The following is a 16,881-nucleotide window of genomic DNA, read 5'->3' as shown; positions in this document are numbered from 1 at the left end:
GTTGAATATAAAAAATATAGAGAATAAATTGAATATAAGACTACACTTGTTGACACTGACATTAATACTCATCTATGATATTGTTGCTGTTATATGACACTAATAATGTCACATGACATAATATTGACTTAACACATTACAAAAAAATAAAAAAAAACTACTAATTGATTATTGAATTAATTTTTCAAAAAATAGAGTTAATTGAGAAGATCTACTTAAATTATCTCAACATCAAACAACTAATTTAACCTTATTTTTAATATTCATATTCTAAATTTATTGTATATTACATTATTTACTATTAAGAATAACATAACTTGTTTATCCTAAAATTAAAATATAATTCATATGAATTATGATTTTTAGTGATAGGTGCAGATATCTATTGTGTACATATGACATGTTTAAATACCAGTAATAATTATGTTGAAAATTAATTCTAATTAGAAAATATATTAGTGTGGATAAACTTTGGACCGGATTATCCGGTAAACTTGTGATACATACCTTTATAATTTAATTGATTTACGATATCACGATATTTCTTGGAATAATTGCTACCAAAGATAAAATATGTTTCAAATAATAAGATTAATTTAATATAATTTGGTATTATCTTAATCTTTATGTAAAAGAAGCGGTATCTGATGTTATTCTTTAACAAAATTATTTTACCTTTTATCTTACTTTTGTACAAAAAGATATAAAAGATATAAATACATAATTATACCATTTTTATTTAAAAATATTTCGTAACTTCTCAACTTAAAATAATTATCTAATTTTCATACTTTTTTTTAATAATGTGTTTGTTTTTTTATATTTTATACGCTAGTGTTTAGAATACGGAGCGTTCTATGTTACAAGATCTTCTAAAACTCAAATTATTCAAATTTGGTTCAATTTGTGAAACGAAAATTTTAAGTAAATTAAAACATGAACATAAATGTTAATTTTACGTCTGACTTAATTATGTATATCAAATGTAATTTTTAATATAATTTAAAGCAAAAAAAAAAGACACAATTTATATTTTACATCATACCAAATGATGTATATTATGTTTTCTAACGAACTGTTGATTATTTTATCCATATATTTTAGTTTAATTATTATCATCGAGCTTGAGTTTACGATATAATTTTATTAATTATTGAAAAAAATTGTCACCTGCATCAAAACGACAAGACTTACTGAAGAGTATGCAATTTATATAATTTAAGAATAATATTAGGGTTTTGTTTAGTGGCTAAATTTTGACAGCAGTAACTTACATTTTGACTTTTATAATAAAACGTGTGCGCGCCCTTCTCGCGCTCAGTTTTGATCGTGTGTATCAGGATTTAACCTTCGCAATCCTTTCTCTCTCTGTTCATCCCATTCACTCTTCTCTCCTCTCTTCCCTTTAACGTCTCTTGTTTTCTTATTCGATTCCGTTCCGGTTACCTCATCGTACTCCGCCACGGCACCGCAAACCGCTGCCTAGGCCTCCACCGGAATAGCCGAAGGCTGCCTCAAACAGGTCCGTTTTTTTCCCTCTCTTCTCGTTGTATGTTTGTTTATTTATTGAATGAAATTCCCGGCCAATAATAAATTAGAAGTTCTTATAGTTCCCGAGGTTCTTAGAATGTGTGTGCGACTGCGATTATCGGTACAATTTCTAACTTTTGTAGTGTTCGCGACCACAACGCGATCGCAATTGTGGTTGCGTCTGTTGGATTTGTCTATAATTTGTGACAATTTAAGGAGTGTAACGAGACTGTGACCGCAGTTTAAAGCTTACTAGTTTCATGAACCCTCACTCACTCAATTTTCCTTCAAGTTTTTGAACTGCTCCAATTCGACGTGTTTTGTCGCGATTCTCTCTCCCTGATAATGATCAAATTGGTGTGGTTCTGCTTTTTATTATTCTTTGTTTTATGTGCTCTGTGTAGTCTTGCATAGGAAGCGAGGTGCTACATTATACTGAAGCAATTCGATCCACCAAGTTGGAACTGTTCAAGTTCCCCGTTACGGATAACTAGGAAGAGATAATACTTAAAAAACTTTTTGTTTATATTATTCACAAAAGGCTGAGAATCAAAAGAGTTGAACATAGTGTTGTTTTTTTTATTGGATTCATCATAATACGCACTTACGATGAGTTAAAAGTTTTGTAAGTACGATTGCAATTAACACTTGAGAGAAGTGAAGTTGTTTGTTGTGTTATAGAAGTCACAGGATTTTGTAGATTTGAACTAGACTTAAAAGATTTATTTTTTTAACACGATATATCAGAATCATTATTAAAACCTATCTTAATAATGTATTGAACACCTACGGAGCTGTGGCAGTTTCAAGTTTTTATAAGACTGTCTAAATAGAAGCTGGAACCATAGTTAGTTAGTTGTTAACCTCAATTAGGAATACCTTAGTTATCTATACTGGAAGCATAATGTCAAAGAACATACGCAGATGAAAAGAAAGAGATGCACATTCTAAAGCTTTGGTTTTAAATTCAAAATTGTCATTTTGGGAACTGGGAATTGTAGATAGAATCTCTATAGGGTTATCATATTTAGTCTTTTTGATTGTTTCCATCCTTCAATTCCAACATTTTTTGGATGAATTTGTCTTATTAGTTAGATGTATAAGTATCACTAGGAAAAAACTTCCAGTATATGTTAGGGGTATTTATGTAGTAGTTTGTTTGCACAGAAGAAAAGGAAAAAGTTGAATATCAAATACCGGTCTCATGGACGTCTAAGTGTTACTTTTCTTTAGGTGGTGTAACTATTATCGTTAGAGATTTTGTATGAGATTTGTATCAGTGCACATGATTAGTCTCAAGGCTCATATGGTTCGGCTTATGTTGTGGCCTATTTGAACATAAAGCTGTTGATGTTAAATTCAGTTACCAAGGGGGATTTTGTTTATTGATGAACAGTTGTAAACATGTCAGTGACGTGGAGATACAAAGGAGAGCTTATTTTTCCGTAATCTGAATTGTAAGAGTCATAAACATTTAATAAACTTAATATACACCAAATAAAAACATGCAAAGACGTAATTAATAATAACAACCATATTAAAAGAAAGTGGTTGTACAGTAACTAAATTAATTTAATATTCAAAATATAAGATTAGTTTAATAATAAAAGTTAAGAGTAATAATAACTTATATTTTGGATTCCATTAATATTGGAATCTATAAAAAAATGTTTTTTATCTAAATATTTAACTTCCATATCAATATAAATTATTTTATTAATAATTTTATTCTTAAAATTTTTGTAATTTTTTTATAATTATAATTATTTTTGAGAATACATTTGTTGTAAATTTAATAATGCTTTTTATTTAATAATAATTAAAATAATTATTTTTATTTATTATTATAAGATAAAATGGACACACGTGTGTTTTCACCAATAAATATATATAATATAGATGATAACAAACTATATTCATAAAATGTGTATCATTAAAAATAATATAGAAGATAAAAATGTCTACTAAATAATAATAAATTTTAAATATTAAAATTCACTAAACCGTAAAATTCATTGTATAACAAATAAAAATATTTTCAGTATAAAACAGCAATTCCTAATTCACTCTGCAACACAGAACCACAAGCAAAACAGCAACAGGAAAGCTGCCAGGAAAACAAAAAGTAGCAGATAAGAAAACAAAGTGTAACTGCCGGCGACTGTGAGGGCGGCGATCGTTCGCCGGCGACTGCGAGAGCAGTGAGCACAAGGGATTGCAAGGGTCCGCGAGTGCCAGTGTCTGCGAGGGTGGTGAGCGCCGGTGACAGCGAGGGCAGTGAGCACAAGGGATTGCGAGGGTCCGCGAGCGCAAGTCTCTGCGAGGGCGGCGAGTGCCGGTGACAGCGAGGGCGGCAATCGCTGGTGACAGCGAGGGCGGTAATCGCTGGTGAGTGCGACGTGCGATCTTATTCGATTTTAACAACACTGTCCATGGATGCTGCGATTCAAGCCACGATTCGGGGTGATTCGGAGCGATTCATGCGATTCGAATGATAGTTTTCAAGCGATTCGTATCGTGGAGGAGAATAGTATCGTGTCGGGTACGATACTCACTATCATCACCATAACATTGCAATTTGTCATATAAATAAAATTTGGCCCTGAAACAATCATTGCATGCTCAGATAATATATGGTAGGAATGAAGTTGGGCTGGTGAAAAATGACTTTGTATTAGAGCATAAGAAAGCCTAAAACTCTTTACTTCTTCCTTTTGTTGCATTAATGAAGTAATCATACAACATGCTATACTCTCCAGGATTAGGACGTAATTAAATTAAAACAGTTTCCACTCGTTGATTAAAATCTCTGATTTAGATAGAATAGTTTCTATCAACTGATTTACGAGTGAGGTAATTTTTGATTATTTTAATTCTTTAACTTTTAATTACTAATTTATTTATTTGGCGGATTTTGCTACCTTTCCCCCTAAATGATAAACCCTTATTGAATTCAACTTTTATTCCAATCCTCTAAAACATTTCAACTCCCTCTTATTTCTCTTCAGTTTTAGAATCATTTTCAATGCCTTCATCTCACTGACTTTGCAGATCTGTATCAACCACAATGGTGTACTGCAGTCACTGTGCCAAAAATGTAGCTGGGGAGAGAATGGATGATGGTTTCTTGTGAGTATCTTTGGTGCTTTCACACTAATTCTCGGAATTTCGTTTTTCTAGTAAAATTTGTGCATTATGCTATGCGTATTGAATTTGGAACTGTATATTTTATTTAATTTAATTATTGATCTAGGAATGTGTAGAGGAAACCTCCGGTGTTATTAAATGTTTATTTTCTTTTATTAATTTTGCTTCTCAGATGTTGTCTAATCTGTGGGAAGGTGTTGGAAGATTACTTTTTTACTGAGGAGCCTACATTTGTCAAGAATGCGGCAGGGCAGGTAATTGAAGCGGGACAGGCTATTGCGGTTTTTTGGGCAAACAATTTTACGATTGACCCACTTAAATTACAACATCATGTTACAGAGAAAGAGGCTTGAGCTATTTTTATTAAGAACTGATAGGGATTTAGATTGCTTGATTTTTAAGTTTGACTGCAAGTATGGTTTGTGAGAGAAAGGAAAAGCAGGTGGATCCCGCCGTGCAGTTCTATATTCCAAACCTGCAAGTGTCTTTTTTTTTTTCTATTGCAGAGTGTGACCCTGTCGTTATCTTAAGGAAAAGTAGAGGATCTAAACTCTCATAAGGTCACATGTAGCACTTTTCTCAAACGTGCCAAAAATATTGTTGTGGTGCATCCATTATTTGTTCTTCAATCAATGCAGAGCATCATAGAAGACATTAATCATACAAGTAGTAGAACTGCAGTTTCTGGGATATTCAAGTTTAATTTTTTTAACCACGAGCAATTGTTTTACCTGTAATTCTACACTTGTTTTTGTTTCTCATGGATTCCTGATTTGTGTCTGTAGAGTAAATTATCAGGTAATTATGTAAGAACAGTTCAAAGCGACTTCTCCGAGTCACGTCAAAGGACTTTAGATAGAGGTATGTCTTTCTTAAATCTCAGTGTCTCACGCTGTATTTTGATTAATTAATCCTCTGTTTTGCATAAAATACTGCATCTCAAATTGGCGAATTATCAAACATATTACTATGTTTGTCCTAAATCTGTCCAGTTCTGCTATTTTCTTCTGGTTGCTCCTCAATCCTTTCAAAGTTGCAGTCCAATAATAAATTTTAATTTAATGTTTAATATTTATTCAATGATAAGAAAATCTAGTATTTTTTATGTTCACACAGCCAATGCAATCAATTGATTGTGGACCCTTATGGGAAAACCATGTCTAGAAGAGAAATTTGGATAGTTTTTCTTAGTGCTTATGTGTTATATGATGATGAGTTTGATTACTGTTAATAATTTCATGCTTGTAATTATTTGTATTCCTATGTGCCAATTTCTTTTTGAGTTCACAGCTCATGAAGAGATTAAATTTCTAAGTTCTGGCCTTGGAGTTCAGGATGAACATATGGCTGACCAAGCACTGGCCTTTTATAAAGTATGTCACATTTTCGACCAAACTCATTTTAAACTTGCTTTTATTTTTTGATACACTTTTGAAAAATAATTTTTTTCATTTAACTAATCCTTGACTTTTCCTTTTGAAGATAGCGCTTGGGCAAAACTTCACTCGTGGACGTAAATCAGAGCAAGTACAGGCTGCTTGTCTCTATATTGCATTTCGGTATGAGTTCTATTTCGGCATGAGTTCTATACTGTGTTAATGATGTTTGTTTATGAGCATTTAATTGGTAGAGAATAGTGCTCTACGACTGTGGTTGAAGAAAAATGAGTTCAATGGATTGTACTTTTCACCTTTGATTTAGCATAATGAGTCTACTATACTGTTCGTATTGCAACATTTTCTTTTTTTTGTGCTGAAATTGTTTTTCCTTTTCTTGCAGGCACAACAACAAGCCGTACCTTCTTATTGATTTTTCAAATTATTTAAGAATAGATGTGTGAGTATGGTTTTCTTTGTTATTGGAGTCTACTGGTTATATTTCTCCTATATTTTAGTTAATGTTTTGTCAATGTATCCCTGTTTTTTGTGTTTCTGATTGTTGCTTTGCTTCTATTCACGTATTCAATGTGCAGTTATGCTCTAGGATCAGTTTTCTTGCAGCTTTGTGAAGTGCTGAGGCTTGGAGAGCACCCAATTGTTCAAAAGCCTATTGATCCTAGTCTTTTTATTCATAGATATACTAAAAGTGAGTGTTTTCTTTTCAGCTCAGTTTGTATAAGCGGATAACTAAAACATTTTGTTGGTTGTGTGTGGTGAATTTTAAGAGAGAGAGAGAGAGATAGAAAACAAATCGTTTAGAGAGAATTTAGACAATGAGAACTCTTTATAGACCTAGTGGAAACTATCTCTCTGATTATAATGAGTGGTGCGACTTTTTGGACATTAATAGGGATGAAGATTAAATGCATTTTGTGTATGATGCACGAATCCCACACACCCTGTAATGATGTACTTCCCGCTAAAGCATTTTAAGCTTTATGATTGTTAGCAAATAAATACTCTCCTTTGTATTCTTTGATAGTGTTCACTTGCAAGACTTTATTCTTGTTCCTTTCTCATATTCTAACCTTCAAAGATTCCTCTGGACCTATGATACTGCAATAAATAAATTGAGTATATAGAAGGGAATTATTTGCTGGTTTATGTTTATTTGAATATGAAATTAAATTCCTGTGATATGGAATGAGAATTTCGTTCCATATTTTATATGTTTTTTTTCTTCTGTTAATAAAAGTATAAGTAATTCAGATGATCAAACTTGTATCTTTAGTGTAAAAATATATTCATCTTTCTTTTGGCAAAAGTTAACCTGGTTTGGTTTAATATATTTTTTATTTTAAATTTTATCCAGTTTATTTTCTTTGACCTAGGAGAAATAATAGATTAATGTCATGTCATGTAGATTTGATCAAGCGAGGGAGTAAGGCAGTCTCTGATACTGCTCTGACCATTGTGGCAAGTATGAAACGAGACTGGATGCAGGTATCTTAACCTTGTTCTAGCATTGTTCTTAGTTATGTTTTTAGTTTGGACAAAGGAAGCCTTAATTTGGGATGTGTGAAGTATAAACTTTTTTTATTACGAGAATGTTGAATTGCTAATGCTAGAAAACAGACAGGGAGGAAACCTAGTGGTCTATGTGGTGCGGCATTATACATTTCTGCTTTTGCACATGGAATTAAATGCTCTAAACCCGATATTGTAAGTAATGATAAATTTTCCTACCTTGTAACTTATTTTTTATTATTATTGTCATATGTTGCTTTCTGGGTATTTTTTTTACAAGATATACAGTTCCTCATAAGTGTTGAAGATAATCAATAAATTTATTCATAATTTATTGATTTCTGTTTTGAAATTCATTGGCATGCTTGATTAGAGATGCTCTTTCGTCTCCCTTTTGATATATGTTTCATTGTTATTATTTACAATGTTCTCCCTATCACAAACATCAATTAAAAAAAAAGTCCTCTAACTCTCCTGACATGACAATATATAGACTTTCACAAAAGGTATTCATTTTGTTGAATATGGTAAAAGCTATGTATGAGATTAATCTTTGTGTTGAATATAAACATAGGGTCTTCTATTTATAATAGAAGAAATATGGGCTAAGCCCAAAATACAAATAAAAAATAATATGAAACTAATTAAAGATAAAAGATAAAGATAATATAGAGATAATATATCTAACACATCTCGTATCAGATAATAGCTACTTGTTAACTAGTTAACTGCTTTTGTTTTTATTTTTCTTCCTATAGTGTACCTTCAAGACACTCCTTTTTCCCTTGCCTATCATCCATGAAAGTGACAAAATAATAGTAGCGTAAAGTTGAAAGAAAGCAACTTGGACCCTAAATGTGAACCAAAGCACAAATGTTAAGCACTTTTATTGGCTAGATGACTACAAATACAAGCAACGTGTTTTCCTAAACGACAAGAGTCAATCAAGAGACAAATTTAGAGAAGATTAGTGGTGGAAGTTGATATAATTCTTTTGACTTATGTCGATGCATGGATACAATACGTATTTGACATGGCGATAAGCTTATTTTTAAAATAATATGATATGTGATATATGCTTATTTAAAAATGTATAAAAATTCTTAAAAACATAATAAATATATGATTGCTATTGTATGAATTCAAATTAAAAACAAATGTATTGAAGTGTCAAAATAAAAAAATTATACTTTATTGTGATCATAAAAGTATTACTGCTTTATAGATTAGATACTTCATTGATAAGTGTCGATAAAGTATCCTAAAGTATTGGATATATGTTAGACACATACGTATTTGATAGATAAACTTATTCAAAAAATAATAGGATACGATACATGATATATGCATATTTAAAAATGAAAATTCTTAAAAGCATAATAAATATATGATTGCTATTGTGTGAATTCAGATTAAAATCAAATGTATTGAGCATTGTCAAAATAAAAAATTATAAGTTATTGTCATCATAAAAGTATTATTACTTTATAGATTAGATACTTCATTGACAAGTATCAGTAAAGTATCGGATACGTGTCAGGAACTTATACATGATACAAATTAAAGTATCGGTGCATCATTTTATGCACTACACCATTACGTGAAACAATCTTGGGCTAGAACAAAGTTATGAACAAAAAGAATAGAATAATCAAGAGTGCATGTTGGCTTGCTAATGGATGCTAAATTAATTGACAGCCAATAACAGTAAGTGTTAAATCCAAGTAAAGGTTAGGAAAGGGAGGAGTTTGCTAATGCCTTAAAATTTCAGTTGAGAGTCATTTACCAAGCTTACAACAATTCCTATTATTTGTGCTACGGTTGATTTATCCTTTTGTATCATGTGTCTGGTATAATTGTAAAAGTCATACAAATTGTTAGAGTAAATAGTCTTAAGCAGAATTTATTGTAAAGGTGTTGTTTGCTTTGTGTTGTACTTAGTTCCAAGATATATCTTTTCATATTCTCTTCTCTTTCTTCTCATACATTGTATCTGATGTATACAAAGTTATTATAAATGTGATCCTAAGAGAGGGAAATCCACTCCCAAATTTATTCTAATTCCTTTGTGTTTTTCTCAAGTCAAGTTTTCCTTTGATTTTAGTATTACATTTTATATCCTAGTTATGATTAAGAATATCTATTCTTGAAGAGAATTGCCATAATAGCAGTGACATATTTCACAATCTTCTGTATATACTAGTTACACATTTGCTGATGTAATTGTTGCTTCACTTGACTATTCATCTAACTTTCAAGGATATTAGTTGAGCCTTAATATTTTTTTTTATATTGGATGTCCGTTGATTTTCTAATTTTCAATGCAGCTTAGAATCGTCCATGTATGTGAAGCAACATTGACCAAACGATTGGTTGAATTTGAGAATACGAAATGTTCTAGCTTGACAGTAAGTTTCTACTTCCTTTTAATGACATGGTCTATTACGATACTGATGTGTTTTAAGACCAGTGGTTGAATTCACTATCTTAGATTTGACAGTGAGTAAACATTTTTCATGAACCTTTTGTGGTTATAGGTTGAGGAGTTGGATACATTGGCAAAGGAGCAAGAAAAAAATCCAACAGTAATGCCAGAAGGTGAATTGAAAGGGGTTACTTCGAAAGATCTACTATGTGAGCACAAGGACAGTGGGGCTTCCCATTTTGCACTTGGATTGTGTGAAGAATGCTATAAGGACGTGAGTACTTTCTTCATCATCAAGATGGTTTCCTTTCTAAGCTACATTGCCTTTTGGCATTGACTATTGAATTGATTGATATGCTCACAGTTAGATCAGCTCTCTGGTGGACTTGGTGGTGGTTCGGATCCTCCTGCATTCCAGCGTGCTGAGAGGGAAAGAGAGAAAAGGGCACTTCTCAAAGAGAGTGTTGATGAAGCATGTGATGTAAGTTTTCCTTGACTTGGTATTGTGTGTGGTAGTTTGCTTTTTATTTACAGGTATTCTTTTTAATTTTTCCTTTTCTCTGTTTTAACTTTTTGCATTAAAAGATTCATAATATTCACTAGGGCTTGCTTGTACAGAAAGAAGCAAAATTATTTGTATTGCCTCATAGTTAAATTTCTAAAAGAATTGATATAATTGGAAAAGTTTAACGATTCATGAACTAAATAAGGTCTATACATTCATAATATTTTCTTAAAATTTGAGTTTCATCTTTGAAGAGAAAAGAGAATCTATGTCCACAAAATCACTCCAGAGACAAAAACATACTGGTGCCAAATATCATAACGGAACACCAAACCCATACTTCAAGTTCCTTAAATAGTACTGATCAAATCAAATTACTATTCTACTTGTACCTGATGCATCCATCAGAAGAGTACGAGATGCGATAGATATCCAGCAAAATAGTAATTTTTATTTGTGCATGTTCACACACTGTCTAGTTGATATCATGATATTGTAACCCCTCATTAGCAAGAATACTCCTGAGAAGAGCAGCATTAACAAAAATGTGGCCATGTAGAAACTTTAATTCTCATTTAGTTCTTTATCTTATATGAAACCATTCTTCAAGCAGTGATCCAGACATATGGTCATCTGAAATTAATTCCAATTTCCAGACAACTGTATGTTTTTGCGAACAACTTGGCTCATAAATTTTAGATGTGACCCATATGCATGCACGACTTCTAAATCTTTATTATTTTCTGGTACTTTTGGTCAGTTGGCGAATGCATCAAATGATCAGTTTAAGAGCCATAGAGAAGATTTGCCTGTGCCAGAAGGTATTGGTGGGTGCTCTTATTTCATTCACTCTGCTAGCATGTTAGATTTCCTCTGTATTCATTCCTATTTGCACAAAAATGCTTTTAGGGGCTAATGTTGCGCATGAGTCCATTAAAGACGGTGAATATGATGATTCATTTAGAGAAGATGAATCAGAAACTTTATCTGATATTGATGATGAAGACGTTGATTTATACATTCATGATGAGAAGGAGAGGAAGATCAAGAAGATACTGTGGGAAGCAGCAAATCGGGAGTATCTTGAGGTAAAGAAATGGTATCTACTATTTTTTGGTTCTAGTTGTGCTAGATAAATTTGTTTTAGTTTCTTTTCACTCTGTATCATGATTTGAAGTCATTCAGGAGTGGGTGCTGTTACTTGTACTTCTTGTCCTTGGTTTTCTGTTTAACTTTATTTGGAAGCTTATCTCACTGAAGTTTTATGTTACTTTCAGGAGCAGGCAGCCAAGGAAGCACTTGCAGCAGCTAATAAGAAAGCTTTTGAGGCAAATTTTGAAAACTGTTCAGAGGATTTACTTGCAGCAAGAGAGCTCGCCGCATCTGCTTCTGAAGCTGTGGCAAAATCCAGAAAGGTTCTTTCTGAATATTTTTTTGATACGTTCTTACTGTTAAATTATACCACAATTAACTTGAGATAAAAAATCCATGAAATATAGTTAGATTTTTATCTCTCATTACACAAACCATGTCAAGAAGTGTCATATCAGTTTGATTTTAATCTATGCTTTGTTACTTCATTCGATGTTTAATGAACATAAAACATGATTTTCTTAAAAACTATTGCTTATAGATTTTGGCTTATCAGTAGTGAGTTTATTTGATATTTGATGTTCATGAACAATGTATTTCTCAAAATTCATCGGTTAGATTGATCACCTATAATAAGTTACATAATTGTCCTAGTGTTACAATTGAGTGATAGTATTAGTATGTTTCGCATGTTTTGGCCTTAGTTTGGAATGAGTAAGCTATCATATAAAATTTTGGGAAAGTGGTCATTACCACTGCAAAATTAGTTTGTCTAAATTTGAATCGGGGAAGCATGGACACTGCTAAGAATACTAGGAAAGACACTGTATATTGATTTTACATGTAAAACTTTCTCCAGAGAGTTCCATGGTCTGGAAGGTTTAATTTAGAAGGGGGACGGCAACAAATTTACCCTCAGCCATGTTTTCAAGGTTGCAGGTTTATATGCATTGTTTGAATTCTTGTTTGAAAAGGGGACTCTATCCCGGGTCTCTGAGGAGCTGCAAGATCTAGAATTGTTTTTGTTGGAACTTAAGCTCTTTTTCCCTTATTGTTGATAAAATCGAGCCATTAATTGGATGTTCTATCAGCTTCCCGATGTTGGTGTGCATTTATTTGATGTTTGCAATTTCTGTTCTTGTTTAGTGAGAGTTTAGGGTTTAGAGGTCCAAGGTCTGATGAGATGCTATTTGATGTTTAGAGGTCCAAGGTCTGATGAAGGGAGAATTTGATTTCTAACACCCACAGGCCTGATTCCCCTGCCGTATGAGTGTACTTTGTTGAGTTGGACCCGATTCATATATCGAATGAGATTAGATTATTGAGATACTAAGAATTTCTGGTCTTGGAATTGTATAGTATGACCTAGTTTGGATAAATTTCTCTCGGAATAGAAAGAGTAAATAAGAAGGTTATGACTATATGCATTAGTTAAAATCACCTATTTACTTGTATATAAACTAAGAGACTAATGAAATGGAAGCCTGAGATGCATTGGGAAATTTAAAGCAGCCGCATTACGAAGTTAGTGAGTTTGGCAGATGAATTGATTCAATTTGTGATTTGCAAATATTTTTGTAATTGTTTTACTTTCAAATCGAGTATGCTTATCAATATACATTTTAATGGGTGTAGAGTGGATCCAATAGTTATACATTGTTTTTTGTTTACACTGTAAGATTCATGCTGCAAGACTTCAAGCTTATAATTTTTTTTTGGGTTTGTTAAATACACTATTTCAGGAAATGAAACAGAGACGAGCCAATGAGGCAAAAAATATGGGGCCAGCTCAATCTGCTGCAGAGGCCTTCGGCCAAATGTCTAATAAAAAAAGGGTATTTATCTATTCAACAATAAACATGCATTTTCTCTATATATTGTTACAGCCCATTTCCATTGTATATTTGTAAAAAAAATAATAGGTAACTATACGCATATATCCGATACAAAGGGGGAGTTTTGTAAATTACAGTTTTTTAGGATAAAAATATCTTCAAAATCTCATTATTAGGATAAAATATCTTTAAATATTGTTTCTTTATTATGGAGGGATTGATTGTTTTAAAAGGAGGCATCCGGAATGTAATTCATATGATCGCTATCAATAAAATTATTTCTTGTTTCCACGTGTAGTCAAGTATAAAAACTTTAGGGGTAAAAACCTAAAAAAGAAGATATGATAGGAAAGAAAAAAGCAAGGTCTTTCGAAGCATTGAGTAGTGTTGGAGTACTCACTGTTGCTTTGACCTTGTATGTCATGCTCATTGAGCATTTGGATTTAGGGCTTTTGTTGTGTATCTTTTCAGATAGAGAATGTGTCAATCCTTAATAGTTTAGTTTGTTTTATTATGTGCATGCAGCTTTATTTATAAAATCCTTGAGCAATATATATGACTCAGTTTTTTTAATTATCAACTTAATATCTTCTGAAATTGTTTATATATAACTAAAACTACTTGTTTGCTTGTGTAGCAATTGCAGAGTCTGAAATCTAAAGTCAATTTCGATCGCCTGGGTGAATTATTTAATGAACTGGTACTTCTCTCTAGAACTTATTTGCTTCATATCACATGTAATATTGACACAAGAAGATATTACGTATTAAAACATGATTTTGATATTACGTATTAAAACATGATTTTGATATTACGTATTAAAACATGATTTTGATAAACTTCTCAGTAGACATTGACAAAAGAAGAAATACAAAAGTGAAATGAATTATGTTTAAAATTAGCTTATGCATACTGTAAAATCATCTTTTTAGGTAAGCTAATGATTTTGGCTTCTATAAAACCTAATTTTGACTTGTTAAAAAGTCAGTTTTTGTTTGTAAGAGAAGTTTACTTCAATATTTTTCTCCTATACTTGTTTATTGAAAATCCTGTCCAATCAGGCCTACATGCTTTTTCTTATCTGCCTGTTTTCATTCTTGAGTTACTTCTTCGTGTCAACATGTTCAAAAGACAAATTTGGAAAGATGTCTTCTGACAATTAACCTATACTATTCTTTAAATCAAGACATTGAATTTTTCTTGAATCTAACTTTGTTTTTAATATTATCAAACAGGAAAAAACGGATGATCCCAAGAAAGAAAAGAAAGCACGATTTGATCCGCCCCTAGATAATCATGACAACTTACAGTCATTTGAGCACAAAAATGACGATGAGATGGGATCAGTGGATGAATTTGAAGATGATATGGGGGAGATGTATCAAAGTGGGTTGTCTACTGATAATATTGCAGATACATATTTCCCTGAGGATGATGGATACGGCTATAACGATTATGATTATTAATGAAAGATGCCAGATGATCTTTCTGCTTTGATTATCTGATTTTTTAGCCATTGGTATCCAAGTGGCTGGCAGCAGTGGAACAATAGTTGTCAGACAAAATTCCTTCAAACCTAAGTTGCCATCTGATTAGCAAGTATCTCTAATGAGCTTTACCTCTTTTTAATCAATCCAATATGCTTTTAAAGAAAGCTTGTGAATTATAGTACCAAGAAATTGTTAGGTAGGTTTTACCAGCATCTCTATATTCAACACAAAATAGGGGTTAGATTGTGTTTAAAATTAAAATCTACTTATTTCCAACCATTTCTTTTTAACATGACAAAAGTTAAATTGGTAAAATTCTGCTGAGTCTTCCTAGTGTTGCTTTCGGTTGTTTCTCCCGGACGAATCACAGGCGGTCCAAAATCCTTCACAATTCAGATTAAACACGTTTTAATTTTTAATGACAGTTGTTTGAACTTTTACACATATATTTAATGTTTGACAATGTCAAATAATTTTGAAAGGATATTTCTGAGAAAAATTTGGATAAAGTTTTTTAGTGTATTTGTTTGTAGTTTCATAACTGATGTCATTCGTTTGGTATAAATCCGTATATGCTGATTCACATTCACTACCACTCACATTCAAGAAGAGGAAATTGTAAACCATTTATCAAATGTGCAATGATGGATTCTAAAACTTCATTCCTCTCAATATGATGACTCATTTTGATTCTTTTATTGTAAATATTTTCGAGTAAAGGACATCTAAAATTGTTAATTAGAAAATTATAGATTAAATTAGGTGATAACATCATATACATGTACAACAAAAATCGACACTTAATTAGTGTAATAATTTATGCTATTAAGTTGATAATAGTTAGTGTAATAGATTATGATGAATTACATTTTGAGTACAAATTTCCATTAATAGTTTAGAAAACACATTGTTAAAAGTGCAATTATGAATTGAACATGAGGTACAAAACTATAATGCTATAGAGGAAGAAAAGATATTCGATTTTAAAATAGTATTTATTTTATCTTAACAATATGTTTAAATCTTTTGATAGTATAATTCATCCTCAAATTTCTTTAATAAAATGAATGGCACAAAATACATCCGTGTTTAAAAAAAAAATACTACTATAAATAAGATTCTATTTAAGAAATATTTAGATAAAAATGACAGGATTTGCACATTTATAAAAAGTAATGCTTTATTTTAAAAAATTAAAGTGATGCTTTAACATGTTTTAATCTTTCTTGAATAATTAGATAAGAAGGGTATATACAAAATAAGAGTTGAGATAAGAAAGAAAGGAGAGATTACATGAAAAGAAAAGTTAAAAAAATGAAAGTGTATAAAATTATTATTAAAAAATATATGCAATATATATTAAAATAGTCTTTTATATGGCATTTATTAAAAAATAGAGTGTAATCGCATCTATAAGGTAGATTTGCACATCGCTGCTGGTATGGTTACTTGTTACATCTCCATTTGAACCTCTCACTGACATACGCATAAAAAGATGCTTAAAGTATTGTTTTTTAATTGAGTCGTCTTCTTTTCTTCGTTAGTAATAGCAATTTCTTTCTCTTCAAATACAGTAAGTTCAAGATTAATTTCTAATAAAAGAAATTAAACCTTTTAATAGTTGACACAAACAATATTGGATACAAATATTGCATACCAATGTTACATAATGAAATTTCACATAAATATTAAGTAATACAACATATGATATATTCATGATATTCAAACAATTGGAATATATTAATGTTTTCCATTGAGCGATTCTTCCAACCGATACTTTATTTTGTAATACATACACTTTGTCAATTTTTTTATTGATTCAAATGAATTGGAAATCATAGAAAATGGTTAGTGTTATATTTTGTTCCACATTTATAGAAGTAGTTCTTATTCTTATGTTTTATTAAAATTTGGTTTCCATCTTTAAAATAAATGATAATTTAGTTCTATA

At 31.3% G+C, this 16,881-nt stretch overlaps 1 protein-coding gene across 4 annotated transcripts; it reads left to right on the top strand.

The window, feature by feature from the left end:
* The first annotated feature begins 1,326 nt into the window (after positions 1–1,326).
* LOC108334223 (transcription factor IIIB 60 kDa subunit) lies at positions 1,327–15,094 on the top strand. 4 transcript variants are annotated; one of them, XM_017569950.2, is made up of 20 exons: positions 1,327–1,522; positions 3,610–4,072; positions 4,582–4,659; positions 4,850–4,931; positions 5,463–5,538; positions 5,968–6,050; positions 6,160–6,236; positions 6,457–6,513; positions 6,650–6,762; positions 7,480–7,559; positions 7,692–7,778; positions 9,911–9,991; positions 10,121–10,282; positions 10,373–10,489; positions 11,274–11,334; positions 11,423–11,601; positions 11,791–11,928; positions 13,348–13,440; positions 14,078–14,140; positions 14,676–15,094. In XM_017569950.2, the coding sequence occupies exons 3-20, from the start codon at positions 4,598–4,600 to the stop codon at positions 14,904–14,906; spliced, it is 1,842 nt and encodes a 613-aa protein (XP_017425439.1). In that variant the 5' UTR covers positions 1,327–1,522; positions 3,610–4,072; positions 4,582–4,597; the 3' UTR covers positions 14,907–15,094. The 4 variants fall into 4 exon arrangements, with proteins under 4 accessions (XP_017425439.1, XP_017425437.1, XP_017425438.1 ...); XM_017569948.2 differs by having other exon boundaries at positions 11,274–11,340; XM_017569949.2 differs by lacking the exon at positions 3,610–4,072 and having other exon boundaries at positions 11,274–11,340.
* Positions 15,095–16,881: the final 1,787 nt, after the last annotated feature.

Source organism: Vigna angularis, chromosome 11 (genome assembly GCF_016808095.1).
Source record: "Vigna angularis cultivar LongXiaoDou No.4 chromosome 11, ASM1680809v1, whole genome shotgun sequence".
NCBI classification, from domain to species: domain Eukaryota; kingdom Viridiplantae; phylum Streptophyta; class Magnoliopsida; order Fabales; family Fabaceae; genus Vigna; species Vigna angularis.
The sequence above is the reverse complement of the archived record's forward strand: the minus strand, read 5'-3'. Positions and strand labels throughout refer to the sequence as shown.